This window comes from Trachypithecus francoisi, unplaced genomic scaffold, assembly GCF_009764315.1.
Source record: "Trachypithecus francoisi isolate TF-2019V2 unplaced genomic scaffold, Tfra_2.0 Lachesis_group0, whole genome shotgun sequence".
NCBI lineage: Eukaryota > Metazoa > Chordata > Mammalia > Primates > Cercopithecidae > Trachypithecus > Trachypithecus francoisi.
Window position 1 is genome coordinate 130,299,741 of NW_022681453.1, and position 16,114 is coordinate 130,315,854.

Below are 16,114 nucleotides of genomic sequence, written 5' to 3' on the forward strand. Positions count from 1 at the left end.
AAAATGGCTCATCCAGAAAAGTTAAATATATTACATTAATATGGACCATTAGTATCTTAGAAATATACTAATAATAAATCATAATAAAACCCAAAAAAGGGCCGGGCACAGTGCCTCAAACTTATAAATCCCAGCACTTTGGGAGGCCGAGGCAGGAGGACTGCTTGAACTCAGGAGTTCAAGACCAGCCTGGGCAGCATAGTGAGACTGTTTCTTAAAAAAAATTTTTTTAAATAAATTAGCCAGGCATAGTGGTACATGCCTATAGTCCTAGCCACTCAGGAGGCTCAGGCGGGAGGATTTCTCAAGCCCAGGAATTCAAGGCGGCAGTGAGCTACGATTGTGCCACTGCATTCCAGCCTGGCTGATAAAGTCAGACCCCATCTCTAAGGAAAATAAAAACAACAACCAACAAAGGTATTCACATGTTGATTATAAAATAGTAAAATTATGATAAATCATATTAAGAGTGAATGCACATAACCTTTGTGGAAAGAAGGCTAATATGGTCTATTTGGTGAACATGAAAGCATTCTTCTCGGTAGATTTGTGATATGGTCACACTGTAGTTCACTTCACCTATTCACCATCATAATACAGGGGTGATCAGCAAATACGTTATCCTGTTGATTTTTTAAAATAAAAACTGTCAAACATAGAAGACGCAAAAAAAAAAAAAGGCCAGGAAGTCGTATAAATGTATTGCTTCAGTACAATAGGTCATTTCTATTCTCGTTTACTTCATGAAGTATGTTATTTAACCACTTCAAAGAATTTCTCTTCTTGCTAGGCACGGTTGATGCACACTTGCAATTCCAGCACTTTGGGAAGCCAAGGCGGGCAGATCACCTGAGGCCAGGAGTTCGAGACCAGCTGGGCAACATGGTGAAATCCTGTCTCTAATAAAAATACAAAAATTAGCCAGGTGTGGTAGTGCACACCTGTAATCCCAGCTAATCAGGAGGCTGAGGCATGAGAATCACCTGAACCTGGGAAGCGGAGGCTGCAGAGGGCCGAAATTGTGCCATTGCACTCCAGTCTGGGTGACAGAGTAAAACTCTGTCTCAAAAATAAAAAGAATTTATCTTCTTGATATATCAACTTTTCTGAATGTTCCCGTTTTGAATTTTCTAACCTGTCCAATACATTCTCTTAATAAAATTCTTGGAGCTGATTTTTTCTTTTTGGATTTCTTGCCTTGTTGACTTTTCCTCTTTATCCATAAGCTATATAATCATCAAATACATTGTTGCCATTATTTTGAACAAACTGTTATCTGTCAAATCCATTCAGAATAGGAAAATATTCCTATATTAGAACAGGAAAATATTTTACTTCCACCTATTCCTTCTCTAATTCTTTTCTATTCTTTATGTAGCTCCAAGTTTCTGACCAAAAACATTTTATTTCACTCTAATGAACATCTACTAATATGTCCTGCAAGGCAGGTCTACTGGTGACAAATTCTCTTAATTTCTGTTTGTCTAAGAAAGTCTTTATTGCTCCTTCATACTTCAAGCATAATTTCATTGGATACAGAAGACTAGCTTAGTTGTTTTTCTCTGAACACTTTATATGTCACTCTACTCTGTTCTTGCATGGTTTCTGGTAAGATTTCTTACCTTTATTCCTCTAGTATTGTCCTTCCTTGTGGTTTCTTTCAGTATTTTCTATTTGTCTTTCTTTTCCTGCATTTGAAGATGATGTGCATAGGTGTATATATCTTGGTATTTATTCTTCTTGGTGTCCTCTAAGCTTCCTGGTTCTGTAGTTTTGCATCTGTCACTAATTTTGGAAAATTCTTGGCCATTACTACTTTAAATATCTCTCCTGCTGCTAATTCTTGTGGTATTCAAATAATGTGTTACATCCTTTTAAATTGTCCCAGAGTTCTTGGACATTCTGTCCTTTTTTCTTTCATTTTTGTTTCTCCTTGCATTTCCGTTTGGGAAAGTTCTATTTACCTATGTTCAGGATCACTGATTCTTTTTGTAGCTGTGTCTAATCCACTGATGAGCCCAACAAAGGCATTCTTCATTTCTATTATAGTGTTTTTTATTTCTAGCATTTTCTTTTGATTCATTTTCAGTGTTCCCATCTCTCTGCCTGCATTATGCATGTTCTTGCATGTGGTCTACTTGTTCCATTACAGCTTTTAATATATTAATCAGTTACTTTAAATTCCTCATCTGATAATTTCTAAATTTGTATCATATCCGTCTAGTATTGCTTACTTTGTTTTAGTCCGTTTTTTCCCTTGCCTTTTAGCATGTTTTGTAATTGCTAAAAGTAGAACATGATGTATTAGGTAATAGGATCTGAGGTAAACAGTCTTTTAAAGTGAGGCCTTAGGGTAATCTGGCTAGAAAATAGGCTGTGTTTAATGTCTGCAGTAGCTGTAGGTGCCAGATGTTTCCGTTTCCTCTAGTGTCCTTGTTGTGTTTTGTTTTTAATACCAGTGTCTCTGGTTTCCCTAAGAACTCCTTCTTACATAGTTATAGCTCCTCCATTTGTAATCCATTGTTACTATATGGGAGTCTTGAAGACATGTGTCTTAGTCTTTCTGTACTGCTATGACAGAATACCTTAAATTGTGTAACTTATAAACAACAGAAAATTATTTCTTACAGTTTTCAGGCTGAGAAATCCAAGATCAAGGTACTGGCAGATTCAGTGTCTGGTGAGGGTCCGTTCCTCATAGATGGCATCATGTTGCTGTGTTCTCACATGGAGGAAGAGGGAAGGGGCAAATAGGTTCCTCAAGCTCTTTTATTGGGGGAACTAATTCCATTCATCAGGGCAGAACACTCAGGACCTAATCACCTGCCAAAGGCCCCACCTCTTAATACCTTGGGGATAGGGGGTTAGGTTTCAACATGTAAATTTTGGAGGGATACAAACATTTAGACCATTGCAACCTGGTAGTGGGGTGTGGGGTAGGGAAAGCATTCTATAAACTTATGATTAAATCTCAAGTCTTTTAGTGGTTCTGTGTTTGTGCTGTGAAGTGTTTCTAAGTTGTTTTTTTTTTTTTTTTTTCCCTCCCCTTAGGTAAAATGGGAAGGCTAAAGGGGGCTGTGGTTGGCTAACTACCTTCCCTCTGAACAAAAAAGGCTCTGGCAACATCTCCCTTGGAGTTACGATTTCTTTTGTTATGGAGAATAGAATGCCCTGGATCTCTTTCAGATTAGTTACTTTTCCCTTCTCACTGCTGTAAAACATGAGGGATTTTTTTTTCTTCTTGGATTTTACTGTGGGAAGCTGATGAGGTTCTTGGAGGCAAACCCCATGAAAGTGAGAGGTTCCTCTAGGACTGGGTCCCAAGGAGTTTCTCACTTGCACACTGGCCCACACTTAGCCTCAGCCATTTTTCAAAATTCCCACGTAAGTGTTAGGGCTCCAGCAGCTTCTGCTCCAGGTAAACTGATCTGGCTGTGACTCACTGTACTTGCATGCTTGTCCAGATTTTAGAGTGAAGGCTTGTCCCATGGCCTCAATTCTCTGATGGTTCTAAAGCCATGGACTTTCATTTTGGTTAGCCTTTTTCTTGCTTTTTAGATGTGGCTGATGACTTTCAAGCTCTTTACATATTAGAGCTGAAATGTTTGTTTTTCTAATTCCAATTGTAAAATTCTACCATGATATGGTTCGGCTGTGTCCCCACACGCAAATCTCCTCTTGAATTGTAGCTCCCCATAATCCCCATGTGTGGTGGGTGGGACCTGGTGGGAGGTAAATGAATCATGGGGGTAGGTTTTTCCCATGTTGTTCTCGTGATAGTAAGTCTCACGAGGTCTGACGGTTTTATAAAGGGTAGTTTCCCTGCACAGGCTCCCTTGCTTGCTGTCACGTAAGACATGCCTTTGCTCCTCCTTTGCGTCCTGCCATGATTGTGAGGCCTCCCCAGCCATGTGGAACTGTGAGTTCATTAAACCTCTTTCCTTTAATAAATTACCCAGTCACAGGTATGTCTTTAGTAACAGCATGAGAACAGACTAACACATACCACTTCTGACTCTCCCTCATCTTTTAGCTGCTCCAGGTAAAAGGAAACACTACAGTAGGGATTCCAGGTTATGAAGGGAATGTGTGGGGGCCACATCAAGAGCACAGAGCAATTCTTGCCTGAGTTTTGTTTTGTTTTGTTTTGTTTTGAGATGGAGTCTCACTCTGTTACCCAGGCTAGAGTGTAATGGTGCGATCTCAGCTCACTGCAACCTCCACCTTCCAGGTTCAAGCGATTCTCCTGCCTCAGCCTCCTGAGTAGCTGGGACTACACGCGCATGCCACCATGCCTGGCTAATTTTTTTTTTTTTTTTTTTGAGACGGAGTCTCGCTCCCACGCCCAGGCTGGAGTGCAGTGGCGTGATCTCGGCTCACTGCAAGCTCCGCCTCCCGGGTTCACGCCATTCTCCTGCCTCAGCCTCCAAGTAGCTGGGACTACAGGCACGCACCATCACGCCCGGCTAATTTTTTGTATTTTTAGCAGAGACGGGGTTTCACCGTGTTATCCAGGTGGTCTCACTCGATCTCCTGACCTCGTGATCCGCCCGCCTCGGCCTCCCAAAGTGCTGGGATTACAGGCGTGAGCCACCACGCCTGGCTAATTTTTTGTATTTCAGTAGAGACAGGGTGTCACCGTGTTGCCCAGGCTGGTCTCGAACTCCTGACCTCAGGCAATCCGCCCTCCTTGGCCTCCCAAAGTGCTGGGATTACAGGCATGAGCCATTGTGGTCAGCCTTGTCTGAGGTCTTAGAAGTTGGAAACACTTTTCCTTTGGCTGCTTATAAGGGAAGTTCAATGAAGATCTGTGTTCTGTTAAGATTTCTGTAGTTATTAAATCAGTCTTATTTACCTTTTTCTGATTGACCCTTTTCTGTGCAGCTTTATCTAACTTAGAGTTTCTGGAGCACAGCGTCTAGAACTAGTGTCTGAGAACCAGGCAGTGCATCAAATCCCAGCTGCCCTAATTCAGCCACTGCCAGAGTATGGCCAAAGAGACAGACAGATGCAGCTAAGTCCTATCATAAGCGCCTTGATATTTTCTAAGAGTCTTAACATTTTCATTTTCATATTTACTTTTTTTTTTTTAAGACGGAGTCTTGCTCTGTCAACCAGGCTGTAGTGTAGTGGTGTGATCCTGGCTCGCTGCAAGCTCCACCTTCTGGGTTCACGCCATTCTCCTGCCTCAGCCTCCCGAGTATCTGGGACTACACGCGCCCAACACCACACCTCGCTAATTTTTTGTATTTTTAGTAGAGATGGGGTTTCACTGTGTTAGCCAAGATGGTCTTGATCTCCTGACCTCGTGATCCGCCCACCTTGGCCTCCCGAAGTACTGTGATTACAGGCGTGAGCCACCGTGCCTGGCCCCTATTTACATTTTTAATCCATCTAGAATATGTATTATACATGAACTGAGGAAGAAATCTGATTTCTGTTTTTTCTTTCAAAATAGTATACTTTAAAGGTGGTTTCTTATCCCAGTCTTTAAGATGTATTAAACAGTTTTGATAAGATTTGTGAAATATCTTGATTATGACTCTTCTCAGTTATCAGCACCATTTTGACAATCTTCTGGCACTGCATTAGTTCAACAGGTAATTATTTAGCAGGATATAAAGGACACACAGTATGATTATCAGGATATTTAAATGTTATTACTAGAGGCTATTCTCTCTAGGGAGTAGCCATTCTTTATTCCTTTACTTTCTTAATAAACTTGCTTTCACTTTACTGTATGAACTCGCCCTGAATTCTTTCTTGTGTGAGAACCAAGAATCCTCTCTTGGGGTCTGGATCAGGACCCCTGTCTGGTAACATCTTTCTGGTGACCACAGAAGGAACAATACTAAGGAAATCCTGACCCAAAGGCTAACTTTGGGTAAGTACTGGGGTCTGGTAACGTCTTTCTGATGAACCACAGAAGGGATGATACTGAGAAGACCCTCCAACCCAAAGACTGCAGCACTGATTGGCCAACTGTGGGTAAGTGGGGTGCATATACCTGGGTAAAGAATGGGATTGGGTTACAGGCCCAACTTAGTGGAGTTAAAGTCTCTCCTAAGACACAGTGGGTTAAAGGCCCCTCTCAATAAAAGGCAAGGATGCTTGACTGAACTGGGGTTTGAAGCCCAACTTAGGAAGGTTAGATTCCTTCCTAAGATTTAGGGGGTTAGAGGCCCAACTTAGGAAGGTTAGATTCCTTCCTAAGATTTAGGGGGTTAGAGGCTCCTCTCAGTAAAATCCCTCTTGGCTAAGAATTGGTTTGGCACTACGGATGTTAACTGCTATTCTGTTTGAATTAATCTGCCTTGCACTCTTTGCTGATGGTGGTGGGTGACAGGATTAGGCATGTACAGGATGGTAGGTAGGATATGGGGAGCTTTTACCTCCCCAAAAGGAGAAACTTGAGAGCTGAAGGAACTGCTAGAAAAGATCCCTTCTTAACTGACAAATGGCCACCTGAACTTTTGATTTAGTGTCAGTTGCAATGGATGGGTCTTTCTCTGGCCTCTCTGAGCACCTTGCCTTCCCCGTCCTGCCACAAAGCAATGCTTTTCTTCCTTCCCTTCCCTTTCTCTTTCTGTGCAAACTTATTGAATGAATGGCAAAAATCACTGTTTATCTCTTCTGTAAAGTTTTGATTAATAAAAAAAGGATTTGTGAGGCTAGTCTTAAGCTGTAGTAAATCTGGTATGCTTTGTGTGTCTTTCTGTATTGTTCTGTCATAGAGATGGGTACCTTAGGATAAAACACAGGCTTTTAGAACCCCACAAGCCCACTGTTTAAGATGGCCCAGCAAACTAGTGAGTTATAAACTTTGCTGCAGGTCCCTGGGAAAAAAACCGGATGAGGTTTCCCTCTTGTCTTGTATGTCCTTGGGAGCTTGACCATGTGACCATGTGGCCTAGCTTTGTCTTTTCACAATGGTGGCCCGGGTTCAGGGTTCAATTCCTGGCTTAGGGAATGAGTCCTGTTCTTCTGTTTGTCTGTGTATTTATATGTGTTGTGTGTGTAATATGAAAGAGCTTTAACTGGTTTAAAAATAAGTGCTTTTATCAATTATTTTGTCAGAAAAGCAAAAAGTATAATGTCTTTTAGTTTACGTGATTTAAGTAATTTTTGAGAAATTGAAACAATTCTACACGTAAGATGTGTATAGAAAGTGAAATGTGTTTTTGGTAAAAGATTATAAGAAGGCATAGGAATGTGGTTTTTTTTTTGTCTAGATTAAAAAGTTAAAGGATTGTTTTAAGTTAGATAAGAAAAGCTTAAGGTTTAAGCAAGTTGTGGAAGGTTTGTAAAAAATTAATCTTTGTAAAAGAAATTGTGTGTGTGAACATATTGTCTAAAGTTAAAGGGGTATTCAGGTTTTCTGTAAATTGAACATTGGAATAAAAGCACAACAGATTTTTCTTAGAGCACTAATCTGCTCTTTAACAAAAATTTGTAAAGGGTTATAAAAGGTTTATGAGAACCTCACTTTATGGTCAAACATGAAAATTGGGTAGATATGTCTATAGGTTTTATTGAAAATTGGGTTTAACATTAATAGTACAGTTATGTAAAGGTGAAATCTGGCATAAAAGTCATACAGGAAGCAGTGTCAAATATGAAAAAGTGTTTAGCTTTCCTCGGGCTATATTTGTATAAATATGTTATTAGTATGTGTTCCAAAATAATGGGAAACTCCTATAATTCTGATATGACTTAGTGCACCTTATCAGTATAATTGTTACATAAAACCATTGTATGTAACAGAGGTAACCAAATTTCTTTTTCAATTGTGTTTTTAACTGTGGCTATCCTAAAACTTTTTGCCATCCATAGACAATTATTTTGTTTTGATCCTCTTCAAAAGGAGATTTTTATTATTATTATTATTATTATTATTATTACTATTTTGAGACTGAGTCTCACTCTGTTGCCCAAGCTGGAGTGCAGTGGTACAATCTCAGTTCACTGCAACCTCTGCCTCCCAGGTTCAAGTGATTCTCGTGCCTCAGCCTCCCAAGTAGCTGGGATTACAGGAACGTGCCACCACGCCTGGCTAATTTTTGTGTTTTTATTAGAGACAGTGTTTCACCATGTTGGTCAGGCTGGTCACGAACTCCTGACCTCAAGTGAGCCACTTGCCTCAGTCTCCCAAAGTGCTGGGATTACAGGCATGAGCCATCAAGCTCCAAAAGGTGATCTATTATCAACTATACAACTCTAATAGGTGTTCTTGAATGCAGGTTTCATTTAACTTTGGAGATTGTGACATTAGAAAAGGGAAAAAGAAACTTTCAGGACTCTCATGGAAAGTTGAAATGTTCATGTATATCAAGCAAAACAGAAGTTAACTGTATGGACTAAACTAATAGAAGTCTGAAGTAACCTTTTGTGACTTTTTGCTTAAAACATTGCTGATCCTGTTTTGTTCTTCAGAGTCAAGGAAACTTTTAAGTTATTCACAGCTTTTTAAACAATTAAGTCATGTACATACTCATAAACAAAATTTGGAGCATATTTGTTTCTCTCTGATTTCTCCAGAATTTGGAAATTACTTGTGAGTATCTTAACTTATGGCAATATAGTTATATGCATAAATGCAGTAAAAATCTGCTTTCTTTTGCAATGGGGTACAATTGGAGAAACTGGTTATTCTGCCAAGGCTTTGACTGGAATGGCATGCTTTCCTTTAAGGAATCAAACTTGACTTGTAAAGCTAATAAAAGCCCCTAGGGAAAACTAGCCTCGTTCCTTGTCTACACAGTCTCTATATAGGGTTCCTAACCTGTAGTAAGTAAAGAATGTCATTTTCTGACAGACTCAGGAGCCCCAAGTTATCATGAGACCTCAAGAGGAGAGAAATTTACCCAACTTATAGGTATTTGAAGGTATAAATCCATGGCTGGGCTTGGCTTAAAAAAAAAAAAAAAAGGTCTTCTCTGAGATTTCTTATGGAAGAGTTCTATCAAAACTAATTTTAAAAGCCTATATGGCAAACAATTATTCTTGCTGCACTTTGTACAAATAATCAGGCCATGTATAATAAAGCAAATCAGCCTTACCATGATTTGTCTTTAGTAAAAATGGGAAACTGGAGAGAGAAAAATTGTGTTTCACAAACTATGGTACATTTGTTATTGAATTCTGCTTTCATCAGTTGTTTTTGAGATTTCCTACAATTTAGACTAACCCTGCTTATTCCTGTGGACCAACCAGTGATCTCTGGATGCTACTGAGAAGAAACAGGAGGGATTGGTAAAGCAAAAATCTGGATCAATATTCTAATCCTGGGCATGTATTGGAATCACCTAGCAACCCCATATCAGCTTGGTTCCAATAGTTGCCCAGTTGGTGGAAAGCCTTCTAATTTAGTTAACTTGGGGAAATCTTGCTTATTTTGCTTTACTGTTGTGGAATATATTACTGTTGCACTCTTTGTGTAGAAATGCAGGATAAGCTTACCAAATGTTTTTTTAAAAAACACGCATTAATCTTCCAGACATCACCTTTTGTTGGAACTCAAGAGTTATGAGTGGCTCTCGACATACTGATGCTTTCTAACTAAGCTCCTCTCTATCCTGAATACAACAAGAGATCCTAATAGTTAGGCAGGAATATCATCACCCCATTCAGCCTGAAGAAGTTACAGAAGATGGATTTTTGTCCCTCTGCAACCGTTAGGATTAAGCGTTCTCTTACAAAAGGGAACGGGGAAATGTCAGAGGCATTTGAACTAGAGCAACTCCCATCTTGAATAGGAGCTGGGTAAAATAAGGCTAAGACCTGCTGGGCTGCATTCCCAGTGGCAAGTTAAGGCATTTTTAATCACAGAAAGAGATAGAAGTATCAGCAAAAGATACAGGTCATATGGACCTTGCAGACAAAACAGGTTGCAGTAAAGAAGTTGGTTAAATCCCACTAAAATCAAGATGGTAACGACAGTGACCTCTGGTCGTCTTCACTGCCACACTCCCACCAGCGCCATGACAGTTTACAAATGCCATGGCAACATTAGGAAGTTACACTATATGGTCTAAAAAGGGGAGGTATGAATACTCCACCCCTTGTTTGGCATATCATCAAGAAATAACCATAAAAATGGGCAACCAGCAGCCCTTGGGACTCCTCTGTCTATGGAGTAGCCATTCTTTATTCCTTTACTTTCTTAATAAACTTGCTTTCAATTAAAAAAATTATTAATAGAAATACAGAATAGAAATAGAGTCACACAATGTGCCACACAATGACATTCAGTCAATGCCAGACTGCATATATGATGGTGATTTCATAAGATTATGATGGAGCTGAAAAATGCCTATCATTTAGTAACATAATAGCACAATGCATTACCTTTCCTATGTTTTGAGATGTTTAGATACATAAATACTTACCACTGTGTTACAAATGCCTACAGTATTCAATACAGTAACCTGTTGTACAGGTTTGTAGCTCAGGAGCAACAGACTGTACCATAGCTTAGGTGTGTAGTCAGCTATACTATCTCAGTTTGTGTAAGTACACTCTATGATGTGTGCACAACAATGAAATTGCCTAACAATGCATTTCTCAGAATGTATCTTGTCATTAAGCAACACGACTGCATATAGAAATATTAATAATAATTAGGAGAATACAATTATGGGTTGTTTTCCATCTTCTGCATTTTCCAAAAGTTTGTAATGTATTCATATTATTTCTACAGTTCAAAAAATATTACTGATGCCTGTTGAAAGGAAAGTGGTATGCCAGGCAATAAATACAAAAAAGTAAAAATGTATATACTACCAGGTCTTTGATTCCCAGGGGCTTTCCAGCTATTGGGGGAATAAATTACAATGTGAGGCAATGAATGGCTAACATTTCATAAGTAAAGAACTTATATATTCAAAAACATGTTGCAGGCATTGAGTTACAGTTACTGAAATAAGCTATTGATGTCTCCACAATTCTAACTTAAGAGTATACTAATTTGGATGGCTAGCCTATTCTTTCTTGAAAGGAAGCCTTCAATTTACCTTAGAAATGCCTTTTTTTGTCTTACTTCCCACTAACAGATGGCATAGGCTGTGTTCTCCTCATCAATTTACCCATTCTAAGACTGACTTCTTTTTTTTTTTTTTTAACTATCAAATTCTAATCGAATTTCATTTACTACGCCATGCTTAGGACAGTTCTCAGTTTTATAGGGCCTGAAACGAAAAACAATTTTGGGGTCTTCTTTAAGGAGAAGAATACAAAACTGCAAATACAAAATTAGGTCAGGGTCTTGGAAGAGGTTAATGCCAAAGAAGGGCCTGAAGCTTCAAGTCTGTTACCTTTAAGGTAAATCTCTTTCCAGTCATGGTTCCCAAATGAATTATTCTTTTCATTTGACTTACAGGTCAAAAAGAAAAAAAAATATATATATATATATATATATGTATAATTTTTTTAACAACTGTCATAAAAATCTATGAAATGAGAAACTTTATAATCAGCATCTTAAACAAACATGAAAATAAAATTCCAGAAAAAAAAAATAGGGATTCACATTGCATTTGCTATAGTGGTACTCAGAGAAGTAGCTTAGTGCAGTTGCTTAGATATGAACCCTGGAGGCCGGGCGCGGTGGCTCAAGCCTGTAATCCCAGCACTTTGGGAGGCCGAGACGGGCGGATCACGAGGTCAGGAGATCGAGACCATCCTGGCTAACACGGTGAAACCCCGTCTCTACTAAAAAATACAAAAAACTAGCCGGGCGTGGTAGCGGGCGCCTGTAGTCCCAGCTACTCGGGAGGCTGAGGCAGGAGAATGGCGTAAACCCAGGAGGCAGAGCTTGCAGTGAGCTGAGATCCGGCCACTGCACTCCAGCCTGGGCGACAGAGTGAGACTCCGTCTCAAAAAAAAAAAAAAAAAAAAAAAAAAAGATATGAACCCTGGAGTCAAACTGCCTGGGTTCAAATCTCAGCTTTACTACTTCACAGCTGAATGACCTCAGACAAGTAACACAACACAACCACTCTGTTGCTTAGTGTCCTCACCTGTAAAATGAAAACAGTACTTACCTAATGAGAGTGTTGTAAGAATTATATTAGAATTAGAAGGACAGCAAGATTAGTTAGCTTGTGTAAAATACTTAAAATCTGGCACATGGTAAGTGCAATATAAGTGTTAGCTCCTATTATTAGTAGTATATCACTTATAATTCAATTTAGAAAATTACTTCCATTTCCTGAGCATCTCAACTGACAGAGTTCTAGAAATATAGCTGAATTTATTACAATAATTTGCTAATATTGAAAAAAATCCTAAATTTCATCAACAAGAAACATACTGAATGAATTAATGGTATATTAAGATCATAGAACCACTAGGTCACCAACAAAAAGAATGAGGCTGATCTATAATTACTGACATGGAAAGATGTCTGTGATAACAGTATTAGTAAATAATATTAGTGTATAAGATTCTATTCACTGGCCGGGCACGGTGGCTCACACCTGTAATCCCAGCATTTTGGGAGGCTGAGGCAGGTGAATCACAAGGTCAGGAGTTTGAGACCCGCCTGACCAACATGGTAAAATCCCATCTCCACTAAAAACACAAAAGTTAGCCAGGCATGGTGGTGTGTGCCTGTGATTCCAGCTACTTAAGAGGTTGAGGCAGGATGACTGCTTGAACTTGGGAGGCAGAGGTTGCAATGAGTCGAGATCATGCCACTGCACTCCAGCCTGGGCAACAGAATGAGAGACTCCATCTCAAAAAAAAAAAGATTCTATTCACTGTTCTCAAGTATGTATTTTGTTTGCTGTATGTATATATATATATAGGCTTCTATTCACATAGAAAATGCCTGGAAGAATGCATACCATCCAGTGGTTACATCACAGGACAGAACTGGGAAACTTATAATAATATACTTATATACTATTATAGTTTTATATTTTATAGAATGTGCATGCATTATTTTTACAATTTAATTTTCCAACTCTGAGTCAGAAAAATAAGGTCAGCCCACCTCGGTGTATCTACAAACTTCTCGATCAGCACAGCATCATCATTGAAAGACTTCTTAGCTTCTCTCCGCGCTGATTCTAACTGTTCTTGAAATTCTTGCTCCGATCTAACGATCCTCATTCCCTAAGAGAGAAAAGATGATTATGACTACAACATAAATAAAACAAAGAAGAGGAGCCTGAATTGGCAAACACAAGCATGCACAATCTTACTTTTCCTCCTCCACCCCGGACGGCTTTAATCATGACAGGATAGCCAATTCTCCCGGCGTGTTCCTTCAGGCACCGATCTGATTGGTCCTCACCATGATAACCCTCCACAACAGGTACTCCAGCAGCAGCCATTATGGATTTGGATGTGCTTTAGAGTGGGAAAGCAAACAACATGCCCCAAATTCTATAAACTGTTTCATTCAAGAGAAACACAAATATAGTCCAGTCTATAAATTACAATGGAACCCTTTAAAGAAAACATCAAGTCTGAGATGAAAAAATAATACAAATTCAAGATGTCTATTAGTTAGTTTCCCTCAATTCATGTGGTAGCTCATCTCACCCTATTTTTAATCCCAAAATACTAATATATTGATTAGAAACATTAAGTATTTTCTGTAACTCAATGGAATTTCCCTGTCGCAGATAAATAACTTATGCCTATGACAACAGAAGGGTAGAATTAAAATATCTATTGGGGTAAAACAAACTATTTTTTTTTTTTTTAATGAGACAGGGTCTCACAATGTTGCCCATGCCAGAGTGCAGTGGTGCAATTACACCTCACTACAGCCTTAAACTCCTGAGCTCAAGTGATCCTTCTGCCTCAGCCTCCTAAGCAGCTGGGACTACAGGTGTGTGTCACCATACCCAGCTGAAATCTTTTTTTTTTTTTTTTTTTTTTTTTTGAGACAGAGTCTCGCTCTGCTGCCCAGGCTGGAGTGCAGTGGCCGGATCTCAGCTCACTGCAAGCTCCGCCTCCCGGGTTCACGCCATTCTCCTGCCTCAGCCTCCCAAGTAGCTGGGACTACAGGCGCCCGCCACCGCGCCTAGCTAGTTTTTTTGTATTTTTTTAGTAGAGACGGGGTTTCACCGTGTTAGCCAGGATGGTCTCGATCCCCTGACCTCGTGATCCGCCCGTCTCGGCCTCCCAAAGTGCTGGGATTACACGCTTGAGCCACCGCGCCCAGCCAATCTTTTTTTTTTTTGAGATGGGGTCTTACTCTGTCGCCCAGACTGAAGTATGATGGTGTGATCACAGCTCACTGCAGCCTTGATTTCCTGGGCTCAACCAATCCTCCTACCTTAGCATCCCAAGATGCTGGACCCACAGGCACGTGCCACCAAGCCTGGAATTCTTAAAAAATGTTGTAGAGACAAGGTCTCCCTATGTTGCCCAGGCTGGTCTTAAACTTTTGGGCTCAAGTGATCCTCCCACCTTTGCCTCCCAAAGTGCTAGATTACAGGTGTGAGCCACTGTGCCCAGGCCTGGATGAATTAAAAAAAAAAAAAAAATTTAGAGACAAGGTCTCAATAAGTTGCCCAGGCTGGTCTTGAATTTCTGGCCTCAAGCTATCCTCCTGCCTCAGTCTCCCAAAACACTGATATTACAGGCATAGCCACCATGCCTGGCCCAAACTATTTCAACTGACCTTTATACAGTTAAAATTTTAAAAGATATAAACTCATACCTCTTTATACCCATGTCTCTAATTGCAGATGGAGGAGGGCCTATAAAAATAATTCCTTCTTGCTTACAAAGTTCAGCAAATTCCATGTTTTCTGAAAGAAAACCATATCCTGGATGGATAGCCTAGAAATGAGAAATAAAATAAATAACTTACTCATTAGTGCTCAGCTGGCAACACCTTAATGCAGGTGAAGCTGTCTTCCTCTGGGAGGCCTCTCCCTACACTGCTAATAGTATGATCTCTATTAAGATCTATTTCCAAAGAAATATCTGAAATATTCATGTGAAAGCTCTGAAGCCTTACCTAAACTAGATGAATCTATATTTCTTTTTATTGTGATAATATATACATAGCAAAACATTGACCATTTTAGTTACTTTTAAGTATATAATTCAGTGGCATTAAGTACACTCACAATGTTGGGCAATTGTCATCACCATCCATCCTCAGGATGTTTTAATCTCCAAACATAATTCTCCGTTCCCTCCCTTTCCTTAGTGCCTGGTAACCAGCATTTTACTTTCTGTGTTTATGAATTTGTCTAGCCAAAGTACCTCATGTAAGTGGAAGTGTATAATAATTTGTCTGAGTTTGGCTTATTTCACCTGCATAATGTTTTCAAGGCTCATTCATGTAACATGTATCAGAATTCCATTTGTTTTTAAGGTCGAATAATATCCAGTTTGTATACATATTGTTTACCCATTCATCTCTTGATGGACGTTGTGTTATTTCTACATATTGTGAATACTGCTGCTATGAAAAACAAGTATTGGTATACAAGTATCTGTTTGAGTCCCCGCTTTAAATTCTTCTAGTTGTATACCAAAAGTGGAATTGCTGGATCATATGGCACAGAAGTTACTGTATACTTAAATTTAAAACAACACTGCAATTAGGGTAGAATGTCAAGGAGTAAAGAGCTTCAGAGTGGTAAGGGAAATCTGTCTATTCTCTGTAAAACTGGCCTAGAATTGAAATCATGGCATCCAAAAACCCCAAAGAGAACACTAGCTCAATAAATACCTCACTTATCTTCAGGTCACTATCTATCAATGTCATCTTTCCAGAAAAAAGCTAAGAAGCAAATGAAAGTCATGTATTAAAGTCTCCAGGAGTGCCCCTTATCCAGGGGGGATATATTCCAAGATCACTACTGGATGCCTGAAACTATGAATACTACAGAACTGGACTGATACCAATTGGACCACGCTTCCGTTCATGTCTTCCAAACACAAATTTAATGCCTTTCCCATCTTAACTAAGCACTTGCCATGTACTGTGGCCGAAACTTTCGCAGTTTGAGGTGCAACAGGAAAATAACATGAATTTGTTTTTTCTTCTTCACAATTTCACAGATAGAAACTTTGTCCTTACCAAGAACCAAGAAATCTCAACATATACATATATATTTTTTCTTTCCTTGAGAATGTTCAC

General features: G+C 39.4%; 1 protein-coding gene across 6 annotated transcripts in view; it reads right to left on the reverse strand.

Annotated features, from left to right (window-relative positions):
• MCCC1 (methylcrotonoyl-CoA carboxylase 1) overlaps positions 1 to 16,114 on the reverse strand; it is an 89,041-nt gene that overhangs the window by 44,209 nt on the left and 28,718 nt on the right. For 5 of the 6 annotated variants that reach the window (XM_033211811.1, XM_033211810.1, XM_033211814.1 and 2 more), the window contains 3 exons: positions 14,678 to 14,799; positions 13,206 to 13,353; positions 12,995 to 13,116 (listed from right to left, as the gene is read on the reverse strand). In XM_033211811.1, the coding sequence (XP_033067702.1) occupies positions 12,995 to 13,116; positions 13,206 to 13,353; positions 14,678 to 14,799 (392 nt within the window). The remainder of the gene's footprint in view (positions 1 to 12,994; positions 13,117 to 13,205; positions 13,354 to 14,677; positions 14,800 to 16,114) is intronic. The other variant, XM_033211813.1, reaches the window with a different exon arrangement.